This window comes from Adiantum capillus-veneris, chromosome 6 (assembly GCF_014529385.1).
Source record: "Adiantum capillus-veneris isolate H3 chromosome 6, ASM1452938v2, whole genome shotgun sequence".
NCBI lineage: Eukaryota > Viridiplantae > Streptophyta > Polypodiopsida > Polypodiales > Pteridaceae > Adiantum > Adiantum capillus-veneris.
This window is the reverse complement of record NC_140936.1, coordinates 89042364-89056237: the sequence shown is the minus strand read 5'-3', so window position 1 is coordinate 89056237 and position 13874 is coordinate 89042364. Positions and strand designations below refer to the sequence as shown.

Below are 13874 nucleotides of genomic sequence, written 5' to 3'. Positions count from 1 at the left end.
AGGATTAAGAGGTAGGACACCTTACAAAGATTACAAAGGATTAAGAGGCATCTTTGAGGCCTTAACTATATGATCATACATGACAAGTAAGAAAACTAAAAGGAAACAAAAGGATGACGCTTCAAACACTCTTAGAGTATAGGAGAAGGAAGTGATTTTTCACAATTTTGGTAGTCTAGGAAATAGCCGAAGAAATTTCCACAGAAGCCTGAATTGGATGGTGTTTCATGGGATTGTGATTAGGCAAGTGATTCTATCAAAACATGTCTTTCACTCACTTTATCCATCTACGTTCATTGTCTTTAACAAACTATAGATATTGATCACATGCCCCCATGATATGATGTGCAGGTGGTGGAGCTTGTCTCTATACGATTCCTTCATGTTCCCAAGATGTGGCAGATACTAATGATGGTTTCTAATGATGGTTTCTGGATACCCTCCATGTCAAGGTGCCATTGGTGGACATGTTTGCCTACCTTGGTGCCATATTCAAGTTTCTCTCGAGAGATTGTGCACTTGATTGTGGTCCTCAAATAAATGGACATATCTACACCCAAGATTTGAGAGGGGGGGTTAGAGACTTTGAGATCATCTCGTGGATTCTCACCCACTAGATGTACAAAGAGAGGCTTCTTTGTGGCTATGCGTGCCTTCGCAACTAGTATCTAGATTTTAGGTGGGATCTCCAATTTTTTTCCAAAAATATAGCCACTTATAGGCATTTTATGTGATGGGCACCCAAGCAATCATTCACTTGTCACTTGAGGATTACCCTCCCCACCAGGTTCAGTAGAGCATCAAGCCCACCGGATGTCGGACACACGCACATCAGGCTGATAAGGGAGCCACCTTGACATAAAGAGCTCGTTGAACTGGAGGCCACCTAATCGGAGAGGGCGTAAAGCCGAAGAAAGCAAAAGGCCGACTAGTGGATGCCACCAAGCGGGTAGAGCCGCCACCATCAAGCCGCTTGTCCACAAAGTCGACCAAGACGCCAACCATCACATAGCAAGAAGATCCAAACAACTGCCCACAACAGTCGAGGGCCTCAACACAAGACGAGCTTCAAAACACCATGGAGCCATGCATACCAACCATCCATAAAACCACACCCCCTGTCAACTCTACGCGGAATGAACTCACAACCAGGACGCCCTTCTTCAAGGTTTTTACGGACCCTGCAATCCGGGGTAGCAGATCGTTCCAGCACGGAGGGCTTGGCACCAATGTAGTAGCCCCCAAACCTAGTAAGTAGTGCCTGCTCTCCACACCCTGTCAGCCGCCCTCCAAATAGGCCTCTCCAAAGCCCAATCACCATGCCCCTGCTTGAGACGCAACACTATTTCTCGCATCTCTGCGAGAAAGGCCCCCTTGGCGCCTTAGCCTTGTCATTTATGGCACGGCTCTAGGCCAAAGGGGATCTAAGGCCCAAATTTGGGGGCGTGAGGCGGCTTTAATTTCGGCCGTCGGATCACGCAGTGAACTAGAGGTGAACTAGGGGTGGGTGAACTGGGGGTGAGCTAACGGTGAAGGGAACTAAGGGTGAACTAAGGGCACCTAAATTAGGGTATGATCATGTGCCATGCCAACATGGACAATGACACGCGCTAGCGTGGTGGTAGGGCATTCGTGTGGCAACCTAGACGTCCCAGGTTCGACCCACACCCCGCGAGGTGGGTGAACTAGGGGGTGAACTAGGGATGAACTCGGGGCGCCATTTTTGCCCCTAGTTCACCCCCAATTCACTGCGTGATCCGACGGTCGAGATTAAAGCCGCCTCACGCCCCCAAATTTGGGCCCTAGATGTCCTCTGGCTAGACCCGTGCCATATAGTGACGAAGGCGTCCCAATTCATAAAACAGAGGGTTGTTGACGCCGTCGAGCCTCAACAAGAGGAGCCGTCCAGCCAGGGGCCCCACCCCCAAGGGCACCCCTGTAACTGGGGCCTCTCCGCGCCCCACTCCCATACTGAGGTGACAGAGCCCACGAACCCTAATATTGTTTTTCTTAATCTTACTCCTAACTCTTTCTAATTGGAATTATAGAGAGTTAAAAAAAAGGATTGGCATTATGGGACCATGCAAATAACCACGCGTGCTTCTTTAACTTTCCAAGATTCATTAAACTCTGTACGAATGTCACCTTCGAAGATGTCTACGAGGTGATGGAGAACATCACGTTTCAAGCACTTGAACAGAAATGAACAAGCAAAAAACAAGAGAGAGAAAAGTGCTTCCTATGGGACCATATGGCTCTTTATGTGTGCCAAGGATTCATTCAGCCCCAATATTCTTTGATATGACGTTTCAAAGCACATTATCACGTTTGATTTTTCCATAAAGAAAGCACATGTGCCGTTTGTTTTTTTGGTTGGGGGGGGGGGGGGGGGGTGTTTCATTAGTAGTACTACATACTTCACCCACATGTATCAAAATAGTCTTTGTGACCTCGTGTGAAATTCCCTTTTGTAAATTCTCTCTTTTTTTGCTTTGTGAACAAACCAAAACCCCCCAACCCCCCCCCCCCCCCCCCCCCCCCCCCCCCCCCCCCCCCCCCCCCCTCTTATCTCTTATTGTACACTCATGTGATACCCCCTGAAATGTGCATGTCATGACATTAAATAAATGGAATTTCCTAAAAGCGTCTATCCTTTTAAGGTTTATGCATCTACACCTAGTATTGGCTTCGCGTTCGCTTGCGCGAAGCTTCTTCTTGACCTAGCCTTCGCTTCTTTTGGGGCTGTTGTAGTTGTCGCATGCCATGGGGATCCCATTGTGGGGCGGTCTGTGGGTTCTACGGGTGTCGAAGTATGGGTGCAGTGCAATCTCTAGGCACTATGGCTCTTGGGTGGGGGTTGGCTTGGTCCAGCAAGCAGGGGTGGCTCCAAGAGAAATCGCCTATTATGAGACAAACCGAACGCGCATCCACTTAGCCAAACACGTAGTCGGACACCACATTTGTAGTCTATTATATTTTCGAGCTAATGTAGTGGTACTCTATGTACATCCTAATTCCAGAGTAGCAATCGATTCCCTGAGTTGTAGTGATGTCATGATAATTGTAAAGGTCTGTGTGAGCCGGCCACTAACCATTTAGAATGCCCTAGATATAATTCTCGACTAGTATGTGACCCACGCGTTGCCACGGCTACATATGCGTCAATTGAAGCAACCATTGTTCTCCTTCCCTTCACAGGGAGGGCAAATGTGGGCAAATGCCTATGATTCTCATGTGAGCTTTTATAGCTCTTTAATACACTTGTGCATCAACCACCACTATAACTACTTTCTAGATGACAATGTATGACAACACACAAGGTCTAAGTGCCCTCCACATTCACATAAACCAAGCACAAATCTATCTTTTGGATCAACAATATGTCTACCTTTTCGAGTGTAAGATCGAACAACTGATAAGTGTAGTTACTCTCCACATTCTTGTGGAATGACCAAGGACAAATCTCCTTCTAGTTGATCATGCCAAGCTCCAACATTCTCCTCCTAGTCATGGCGAGTTTGTCCCCCCCCCCCCCCCCCCCCCCCCCCCCCCCCCTCCTCCCACTTTTGTCTCTATCTATGTGTGTGTGTTCAAGAATCATCAAGTCAATTTGAGGTCTCTTGGGAATGAATTAAGTAATGGGCTCTCTTCGCATGATGTCTTGTTTTAACATCCTATGTTTCTCTCTAAGGAGGCAACGAATTTGCGATTAGGCTAGAGACATCCCCCTCACACAATTGATATGGGACCCTGCTGAGTGGTAGTGACCCTCTAAATAGACTAATAGAGAGGCAGTATCCTTCTATGATTATAGTGTTTGCATTGAACGACGAATTCTTTAGATGCATTAGCATTCCCTCTCATCATTCTTACCAATCAAGGCATTGGTCATAATAGCAACTCTTCCATGCTTCTCTCTTGTAGTTTTGGTCTTGAATTTGGGGCATCACGTTCAACTGAGTTGTGAATTGCTATTTGTTGGCACTTAGGATGCATGTACCATCCATGAACCAACATGCCAACATTACACCACATAGTAGTAGAAGAAACTTTGCCATTGGTATGCACAACTGATTTGGTGAGCAGTCTGACGTTTGCTTCTCAAAGGAAATATTCATGATGGGTGTGTGACCTGGGGGTGATTGCATGGCTATAGCAACTTTGTCTCTATATGTGGATAAATTTCAAATTTTATAGGTTGGATTGCACTCAATCTAGCTAGCATTGTTTGTTTGTGTACATTTGGGCACCGTTGGCACCTTAAACTGTGAGGGCAATGAAAGCAAAAAAGTTCACTCAATCGTTTCTCTTGCAAGAGTTTTGGGCATCATGCTAAAAGAAAGGGCGTGCTGCAAAATACACACACACACACACACACATATACACACATGGAGCACACATGCACGTTCTTCTTTGAAAGAGAAGATTGTATTTAGCCATTCACATGCTTGCCCTTACCCATCTTTTATACCATAGTAGCCATTTGGCTTAGCTCCCACTCCCTTAAATGTGAGACAGAGCATTGAGGCAGTACATGGAGGAGAGTCTCTTTTTGTACGCAAATTATATCCCTTAACTATTTGAGAGTGCGATCATCACACCCTACATGAGTGGTTGCTTTACCCACATTTTAGCCCATACCATGGCCTACATACCTTTCTCTCCTAGCCACCTCATGGATTTAACTTGCTAGTGGCCACCCTTATATCCATAGTCTTCAAGCAATTTACATGTTGTACTTGGTCCCATAGGTCAATCTGACCTTTAAGGACAATCTCTCTCTCTCTCTCTCTCTCTCTCTCTCTCTCTCTCCCCCCCCCCCGTGAGGTCACTGTGAATGTTCCTATGATATTAAAATTTATGTCCCCCTCTCCTTATATAAGTATGTGAGCATGCAAGCCGTTGAGTTCAAGAATCAACGTTCATCGGCGAAAATTTTTAAGTCTCTTTTGATCTTCTTCTTCTCTTCTCTCTCTCTCTCTCTCTCTCTCTCTCTCTCTCTCTCTTCTAACTTGCTATGCAGCATGACGACTTGTTGCCAGCAATGTTTGGATTGGATAAGGTTTGCCTAAACTTAATAGCTGAGAGTCCGGATTAGTCGGTCTCAAGATTAACGGGTCTCAAACCACATCACTATGAAGAAAAATATCTCTCTCTCTCTCTCTCTCTCTCTCTCTCTCTCTCTCTCTCTCTCTCTCTCTCTCTCTCTCTCTCTCAGGCTACATGTCTAATTTGTAGTATTAAAATGAAGCATGTGAGAGGCTAAGAGCCTGTTCGCATATACCAGCGAGCCTGCTTTCTACCCGGACAGGAGCCGGATCTTCTCTCTCTACCTATCTAATCGTGGTAGTTAAGAGCCTCAAAAGGGTCATAGCCTTTAACACGGTTGACTTGGAGGTGTCATTCTTGTTAAATCAAGCATTTATCTTTGAAGCTCAAGATCTATCTCATCACTCAGTCAAAGCAAGCATTTATCTTTGAAGCCACCGATTTTCTTGACTTGCAAACAAAACTGGAAGGCTATTTAGCCGTTCCAAAGTGACCAGGCTCTAAATGAAAGCCAAATGACATGGTGACAGTCCTACAATGGAGGCACATGCATGGAGGTAGCCCTACAATAAGAGACTGGAGGCATCATTTCTAGGGGGAGGCAAAGGGCTCACATTAGGTATGCAACACCAAGGAGGAATTAAATGAGTAAAGGATTGCTAACTCCAAGACCAAGGCCAATATCCTCGACTGGCAATGATTATTCTCCAATGCAATCACATTAGTGTTTTGGAAAAATAAATTTTCAAACATAAAAAATTGATTTTCTTTAATTTTCCAAGAGGAAATTTTGAAAATTAGATTTATTTTGCACGTTTCAACACTATTTTTCTCTATTTTGGGACAGAATTTCTCCTTTTGCCCTTGCCGTCAACCGGTATTTTTGAAATTAAAAACAACATGATATGAAGCTGAGACACATTTTTTCCAAACACTCAATTGAAGACCTGCCTTGCACGAACGTTGCCGTGAGGATTGTAGCACCAGGCAATGCCACCTATCCCCTTGCAGAACCCCTTTTTTCTTGCCTATGTCAGGAGTTTGAGATGTAAAAACTTGGGAAAGATAAAAAGCTTGGATGTTCACGTTGGAGCTCTCAACATTGTAGCATCCGCTAACTCGCCAAAAAAGACAAAGATAGTGTGGACACGGATGTGGGACTCTCTCTCTCTCTCTCTCTCTCTCTCTCTCTCTCTCTCTCTCTCTCTCTCTCTCTCTCTCTCTCTCTCGTGGCGTGGAGGGCCGCAACTATGCAAAAATGGATTCCGTCGGGATCAAGGGTGGCGGACAGGCAGCGATAGAGGAGTAGGTGGCTCAGCAAGCGCTTGTGGCGAGTGGGACATGTAGTGGATCCAAACTCTTGGCATCCTGGCCAGTAGAGGATTGAGGTTGTATAAGGGTGTGGGGCTTGTGGCGAATCAGCTGTTGGCAGCCAAGGGTGTTGATAAAGGAGACTACATGAGGCTTGTTGCAACAACATTTGAGAAGTTGTACATGAAGTAAGTGGTGGGTTGTGTTCATGATCGAGTTTGGGGAAGAGGGGGGGGGCATTCTCTGTCAAGTGCCAAGTCCAATCAATGGCACCCTCTCTCTCTTTCGAACAAAAATAGACACACACACTCCTCAGCATGACTAAATGGGATTGGCTCTCTCTCTCTCTCTCTCTCTCTCTCTCTCTCTCTCTCTCTCTCTCTCTCTCTGATACACACACACATAACTGCAGCAAAAAAACGAAGACGTCTCTCTCTCTCTAAGACATGCGACCCACACGACAATGCGATAGAAAATGAAACATGATATCTCTCTCTCTCTCTCTCTCTCTCTCTCTCTCTCTCTCACACACACACACACACACACACACACACGCGCGTGCGCGTATATGTACATATTTAAGACGGACCAACTTATTGACGCGTGACATAGCTCGCTACTCATTATTTTTTCAAGTTGCAAAGTAGAGTCACCGTTTACAAAAACAAAATTAATCACCCTCAAAATTAAAGGCTAGCTTGCTAAAAAGTTTTCATAATATAAATATAAATATATAGTACTAAGTATTTCTTTTTGACATAACAAAGAAGTCAAAACTAAGTCTTTTCATTTTCTACCAAGAGAGAGTACTTCTTACTTACCCTTCACTTTTACATTTCAAACCTACCCTTCACTTTTACATTTTAAACCAAATGTTTCTTAAGGTTCTTGAAATGAAGGAGAGAAGTGACACATGGATGCCCTCTCCTTTCTTGAAAATTTTAAGCTCAATTATATATAGTATAGATAAATTAATGTGAAAGGAGGTTTATCTTTAGAGAAGAAAGGAGCTCTGAAAATGTACGTTCAAGCTACGAAGCAGCTCCAACTTGTAATCATCACAACTAATAGTGATTGGGTAATCCATTTTCAATTCCAAAATGTGCATTGTGTTCCTCTCTCTTTGCTCTTTCATTAAAGTGTGAGGATTATCAATTTTGATGTGGTTCGTGACTACGTGTCTTTGAGTGCTTAAATCGCTGTTCGTAGTCATTTTGACCATAGGAGAGTGTTCCTAGAGCATACAACGGCCTTTGTAGATAGTTCTGTTGTAGTTTTCAGGACCTTTTTCATGCTGAATCGTGATTTTGGTACCTTGTCGGATTGTGACCAAATGTGGTAGGATAGTGCTCCTAGGTTTCCTAGACCTCCTCCTAAAGTTTCGTTGCATTTTGAGTCCGTTCATGTGCCGAAATGGCGTGATGACCAATAGCCGTGAGAAAGGATATAAATAGATTTCCCTGATCATTGAGTGTTGAGTTGGTATTTTTGCTTGTTAAACTTCAATTCTCGCTATTGACACTCTCAAAGAGTCTCCGTCCACCATCCGAGTCACTTCCTTGAGTATTGACATTATCTTAGTACCAGATCGCTACGCTACAGACGTCCATCGCGGCGACCCGCTAACATTGGCGACGTTGCTAGGGATACGATCCTTAGATGGTGAGTGAGCTAGTGCATATCATTAGAGCGTTCTTTTTTGAACATTTGTCTCTCCATTCCATTTACACTTTAGCAGCAAAGAAGCTAGACATGGGGTTTAGTGCTTGATAGAGTCTAGAAGCCGAGGACTTGCTAGACCTATTCTTGAGAAATAAAGAGAGTTTTGAGTGAGATAGCCAAAAGCATTTCATTCTTCGATTATCTATACTTTGAGAGTGATGTTCCATTTTTTGTTTTGACTTTATTTTGTACCGTTTTGTTTGTTTTTGTTTCATGTTTCATTTCAGCACTTAGGAGTAGGGTAAGTAGAAACTATGACCATCAAACTTGGGCTAAAAGATTGAAGGAAAAAATGGTGGAAACCATATTTTGACTGAAATGACCATAGCTCTGAAATTTTGAAATTTGATGGTAGAGACCTCAAAAGTGATCCAAATTCAAAAATATGTGGATCAAGGGCATCAACATACTTTCTAGAAGCAATCTGCAAAGTCTGGCAAGATTCTATGAAGGAACATGGATCGCGATCCATGTACCCCAGAGACCATTTTGGGTGAAAAGTGACCAGTTATATTGTACATCAATGGAAAACTGCTTTGATCAAGTTTGCTTGAAAGAAAACTTCAAAAATCACTTCAAAATTGGTTGTTAGGGCAAAAATAACAAAACAGGCAAAATATGAGAATTTTTAACCTTTTGGGATTCAAATTCAAAAAGGTGTGAGACTTGGCTTCTATAGGGAATAGAGAACTAGCAGAAAAAATTCATGAAAAAATGATGTTAAACATCGATCGTGATCCATGTACCTTTTGACATTAGGGTTGATATTTCACAAGTACATCCCTGATAACTAGCGGAACAACTTTGCCAAAAGGAACCATGTCAAAAAATAGAAAAAACTTGGTCAAAATAGCCAAATACAGAAACTATTCAAAAACCACAAAGCAGACAAAAAAACTCACTCTTGATTGGGAATTTTTTGTCCAAACTCGAAAAGAAGTGGTGGAATAGACTACTGACACTGTAGGTAATCATCAAGCCAAAATTGGTGTTCAGATGTGATGGAACATGGATCATGATCCATGTACCTCATGAAAAATCTTTGAAATCTTTTTGGGTGAGATTTGAGTAGTAGGTAGCTGAGATATAGACAAACACTTTTCCTAAAAGAACCAAATGCAAAACAAATTATGAAAAGTGGGTCAAAAGAGCAAAAAACTATTCAAAGAGGAAAATCCTAAAGCAGACCTAGGGATTGCCTAAAGAAGTCCAAATCATACAAAAATCATACAGTAAGGACAAAGGGCAAGCTATGTACCAAGCTTCAGTACATTTTGACACATAGATACATTGATCACGATCCATGTTCCTCTATCACATATTGATACCAAACTTGCACCACAGTTACATTAGGAAAAATGTGGACTCTCTTTGGACCATATAGGATTAAGGTTAATTAGGCTCCAGCCAATAGGAAGAGAGCAATGTATATAAGTTTAGAACCTAAAAAAGTAGAGAGAATAATAGGATTGTCCACTCATTTATTGCTTTGTATCCTAGAGGGAGGTGGATGGGTAAAAGAGGGAGGGGAAAAAAGGGAGGGGAGGAGTGGTGGGTCCACAGTAACGTTTCTGCAAAAACCCTAAAATTTCAAAATTTTCAAAAAAAATTTAAATTCAAAATATTCCATCCAAAATTCCCCCCAAACCTACCCTATGATCAAAAAGTCATTTTCTCACTCTAGAACCTTTTTTCCAAGACTCCCTTCCTCCATAGCCCCTTTCCATAACACAAAGCTCTCACTCTCTCTCTGAACTTTTACACCTTCCTTCTTCTTCAAGCTCTACATTGCAACTTTAAGCTCCCACTCTCTCTCTAAACTGTCTCCCTCCTCCTTCCTCAAGCTCTCCATTGCAACTTTAAGCTCCCACTCTCTCTCTCTCTCTAAACTCTGTTTTCCTCCTCGTTCCTCATGCTCTCCATTGCAACTGTAAGCTCCCACTCTCTCTCTAAACTTTGTCTCCCTCCTCCTTCCCCAAGCTCTCCATTGCAATTTCAAGCTCCCACTTAAGCATCCATGGCAAATAATGGTCAAAATAGACGCCCCAAACCCATCATTCAAAGTATGGTTCTCCACAACTCGAAGAATGAGGAGCAGCAATGGGAACCTCAGCTTTTTCAAGAAGGTGCGTGGGTCTACATGCAACCTTCCACAATCGGTCCCCATCGTGTTCGTGAAAGAACAAACATTGATCTCCATTGGAAGGTAAGACTACTAGGCTTCAAGCAAGTAAGAGACAAGGGTACGGTGGCAATCGTTCAACATGTTTTCATGTTTGGACACATGCGTCTACGAGGGATCACCAACCCAAGGGATTTTCCTTGTAATTGTATGTCCCTTGCACTTCAATGGTTTTGGTGGTAACAAAAAAATGGACTTTTTACATCTCACGGACTGTTCTTTTTCTATGTAGATGTTTTTCCTTCTAGCCTTATGGAGGAGCAACCACTCTGGTGCCTTTCAAGAACATTTATGACCATGCATACAAGTCTTGGAGATATGCTCTTCTCCAACACAACTTCATCAAACCTTGCACGACAGAGGGTGTTCTTCTACACCCACAAGTACATTGTACCTACAAATGAGGAAGGCTACGGAGAGCTACAACCTTTGGAGGCTACAACCTTGCGTAGCATGGAGTGGCCAAAGCCAAATGCATTCACTGTAATGTCTTTGAAAGCCAAGATTGTAGCTGATGTGAGAGCATCATTAAAAATTGGAAAAGCCTCGCGTTCTGTTGGGCTTGGATGGTGTTGTCCTGCTCATGTCTTCGCTAGCATCTTTGGATCTTTGCCTTTCCATCATACAAATACTATGTATGTTTACAAAGATCTACAATACGATACATTGGAAGCCATCCTTGGGGAGAAGTGGGGGTATCTTGAAGGACTTCACAATGGAGATCGCTTTCGGTGTCAGGTTGGAAGTTTCGGCATTGCTATCCGTTTCATCAAGGTGCGCTCCACTCTTTACGTGCGGTACTTCTATGAAAGGTGGATGTGCAAGCTTGGTGAATGGATTCCATTGCAATTCACCGATGCTACAATTGAGGTATTTGATATTGCAATCAAATTGTCGAGTGGTGCCGTTGAAAACGTCCAAGTGAACAACCATTGGACATTGGCCAATGTGCGGGAGCACTTAATGATAATGGGTTTAGAGCATGGAGAAGATACAAAATTTTGCATCAAACGACGTAAGGTGAATGATTTTTCTCTCTTAATTATGTTATATTTATGTTCTTTTGATTATTCCCTGCTCTAAGTTGGGTATGCTAATTTTTTTTTTTTGCTAGATTGGTAGCCGCATGGAGAGCACGATTCAAAATGAAAAGGCGTGGACGACGGAAGAGAATTTGATTTTATCATTAGAGTAGTTATGTTTTGTACTTAAATTTTTTATAATATCACAATTGTAAGTTCAAGCAGATGGTTGTATCAAATTTTGGCAATGCACATTATCTTAAAGTTGTAGTGATGTGTTTTTTGAGTTAAATGATTGTAATTTAGTTTGTAAGTTTTTTATAACTTCTTGTTATTTGTAATACTTTATGAAAAATTTTTAATATTTTAATTATTGTTTTTTTTTTTTTGGGGGGGGGGGGGGTGGGGGGGGCGCCTGCTATATAAAGCCTCCTAAACCCTACCATTTTCACACTCTTTGCCTGTTCACACTCTCATTTGAGCTCCAACACTCTTTGCATTCCTACTTTAGCAGCTAGCATTATGGCATCCTCCTCCACCCCTCCTGAAGCCACGACGTTACAACGCTTCCAAGAGTTTTTACAAACAACCGAGTGGCAAGATCGTGACGATCTTCACAATTTCTTCACCCAATTCCTTGATGTGAATGCAACTATTCACCTAAACAACCAATCTTTTCAGCGTATCTTAGAATTTTTTGAATTTTACATCGACAAGTATGCTGTACCAATTGTCGGACAAGGGGAATTGTGGATTCCATGCGATTTGCTTCGCTACATACACAAAGGCGATCGGCCTTTCACCCAGCGACTTCAACGATTTTGTGTAATTGCGGGTGAGGCAGGTCAGTACATTGAAGATTCACGTTTGAAAAAGAAGAAGGTCGGCACCCAGTTTCCAAGTCGCTTGGCGACTTTTGTGTTTCTTCTTCCGGAGGAGCCTGAAAGATCTGAGGTGAATTTGCCTCATTTGCGCCTTGGGGGTGTCATCAAGGACACAAAGGAGCCCATTATCATGCCCTGGGATGCAAGCAAAGAGGGCAATATTCTTGCCCTAACCTACCCAGGAGGTGTCATGGATGCCGCCAAATCCATGGGTGATGAGTGTTAGGAAAATAAGACGTAGCTAAATAGATAATTGAGTAGATTACTTAATGGAGAGAGACAGATTTATATACACGAGATTATAGAGTAGAGAGAGAGAGAGAGAGAGAGAGAGAGAGAGAGAGAGTACACACGATATACGTGGTTCACCCAATGTGGGCTACGTCCACAGGAAAGCAGCCACTCAATGGCTTTAGTACTTCAAAACAAGAAGTAGTTTACAAAGGGATTATACCCTTAATGGAGCTCCCGCCTTGCTTCACTCTCACCACCTCACACTCACCTTGTTGCATCAACTTCACACTATGAAATGTGTGTAGAAATGGCCTCCTTTTATAGGCCAAAAGGGTTGCCCTCTCTTATGAGAGACAGCCATGTGTAGCCGCCCTTGTGCGAATAAGTCCAAATCGGACCCTCCAATCCGCCCATGTGTGGCCGCCCTTGAGAAGACAAGTCCGCTTTTGAATTCGGCCACCGGCCACCGGCCATTGACTTTCGACCACCGACCAACCGACCGGTTGTTTTCCGACCACTTTTCGGTCGCCGTCCGGCCATAATATTCCGGCGTAAAGGAATATGCCGGCGAAAAAAAAAGTCTCGGGGGCCTCCGCCCCCGAGGCCTCTAAAGTTGCCCCTGATTCTTGTCCGTGAAAATTTTGGTTTCCAGTGTGTGATTTTCCTTCACGCACGATGGCTTCTCCTCATAATGGGGGCCTTACAAATGTGCGCTTTTACCACAAAAAATTACAAGGGTAAATCAGGCTCCATACTTAACAATCTCCCACTTGGAGACTGATCTCCAAACCAAACCTGTGACTGCTTTCCATTTTGGCTTCTTATCCTTGAATGCCGATTGAAGATGAGCAAAAGCTCAACTTCTCCTTGTTGACCACCTTTGTAAACATATCTGCAGGATTTTCACTTGTATGCACCTTTCCTAGCTTTAGCTGTCCCTCTTCCAAAAGAGTGCGTATGAAGTGATATCTCACCTCAATGTGCTTTGTCCTTGAATGAAAGGCTGAGTTCTTCGCAAGATGGATAGCGCTTTGGCTATCACTGTACAAGACACAATTGTCTTGTTTGAATCCAAGCTCTTCTAAGAATCTGTGAAGCCACAGAATTTCTTTGCTTGCCTCCGTCATTGCAACATACTCTGCTTCCATGGTAGAAAGTGAAACCACTTTTTGCAGCTTTGAAGCCCAGCTTACTGCTGTGCCTCCAACCGTGAACACATAGCCAGTAGTGCTCCTTCGAGTATCTTTGTCACCTGCCATATCTGCATCAGCATACCCTTCTAGAAAAATATCAGTTCCTCCAAAATACAAATCATTTGTTGTTGTCCCTTTTAGATACCTAAGTATCCACTTCACAGCTTGCCAATGCTCTTTACCTGGGTTGTCCATGAACCTACTCACAACTCCCACTGCATGTGCAATGTCTGGCCTTGTCCAGACCATAGCATACATTAGAGAACCTACCGCTGCA

The 13874-nt window shown here is 43.2% G+C and overlaps 1 protein-coding gene across 1 annotated transcript; it reads left to right on the top strand.

Annotated features, from left to right (window-relative positions):
- Positions 1-2763: 2763 nt before the first annotated feature.
- LOC147455869 (uncharacterized) lies at positions 2764-11347 on the top strand. Its single transcript, XM_086513769.1, has 2 exons — positions 2764-2962; positions 10497-11347. The coding sequence occupies exons 1-2, from the start codon at positions 2764-2766 to the stop codon at positions 11345-11347; spliced, it is 1050 nt and encodes a 349-aa protein (XP_086369895.1).
- Positions 11348-13874: the final 2527 nt, after the last annotated feature.

Bases quoted from the DNA above. Each gene is read 5' to 3' on its own strand.
- LOC147455869 (XM_086513769.1), top strand. From the start codon at position 2,764: ATGGGGATCCCATTGTGGGGCGGTCTGTGGGTTCTACGGGTGTCGAAG. The intron at 2,963-10,496 runs GTAGTCTATTAT...TTTTCTATGTAG, and splicing joins CGTAGTCGGACACCACATTT to ATGTTTTTCCTTCTAGCCTT.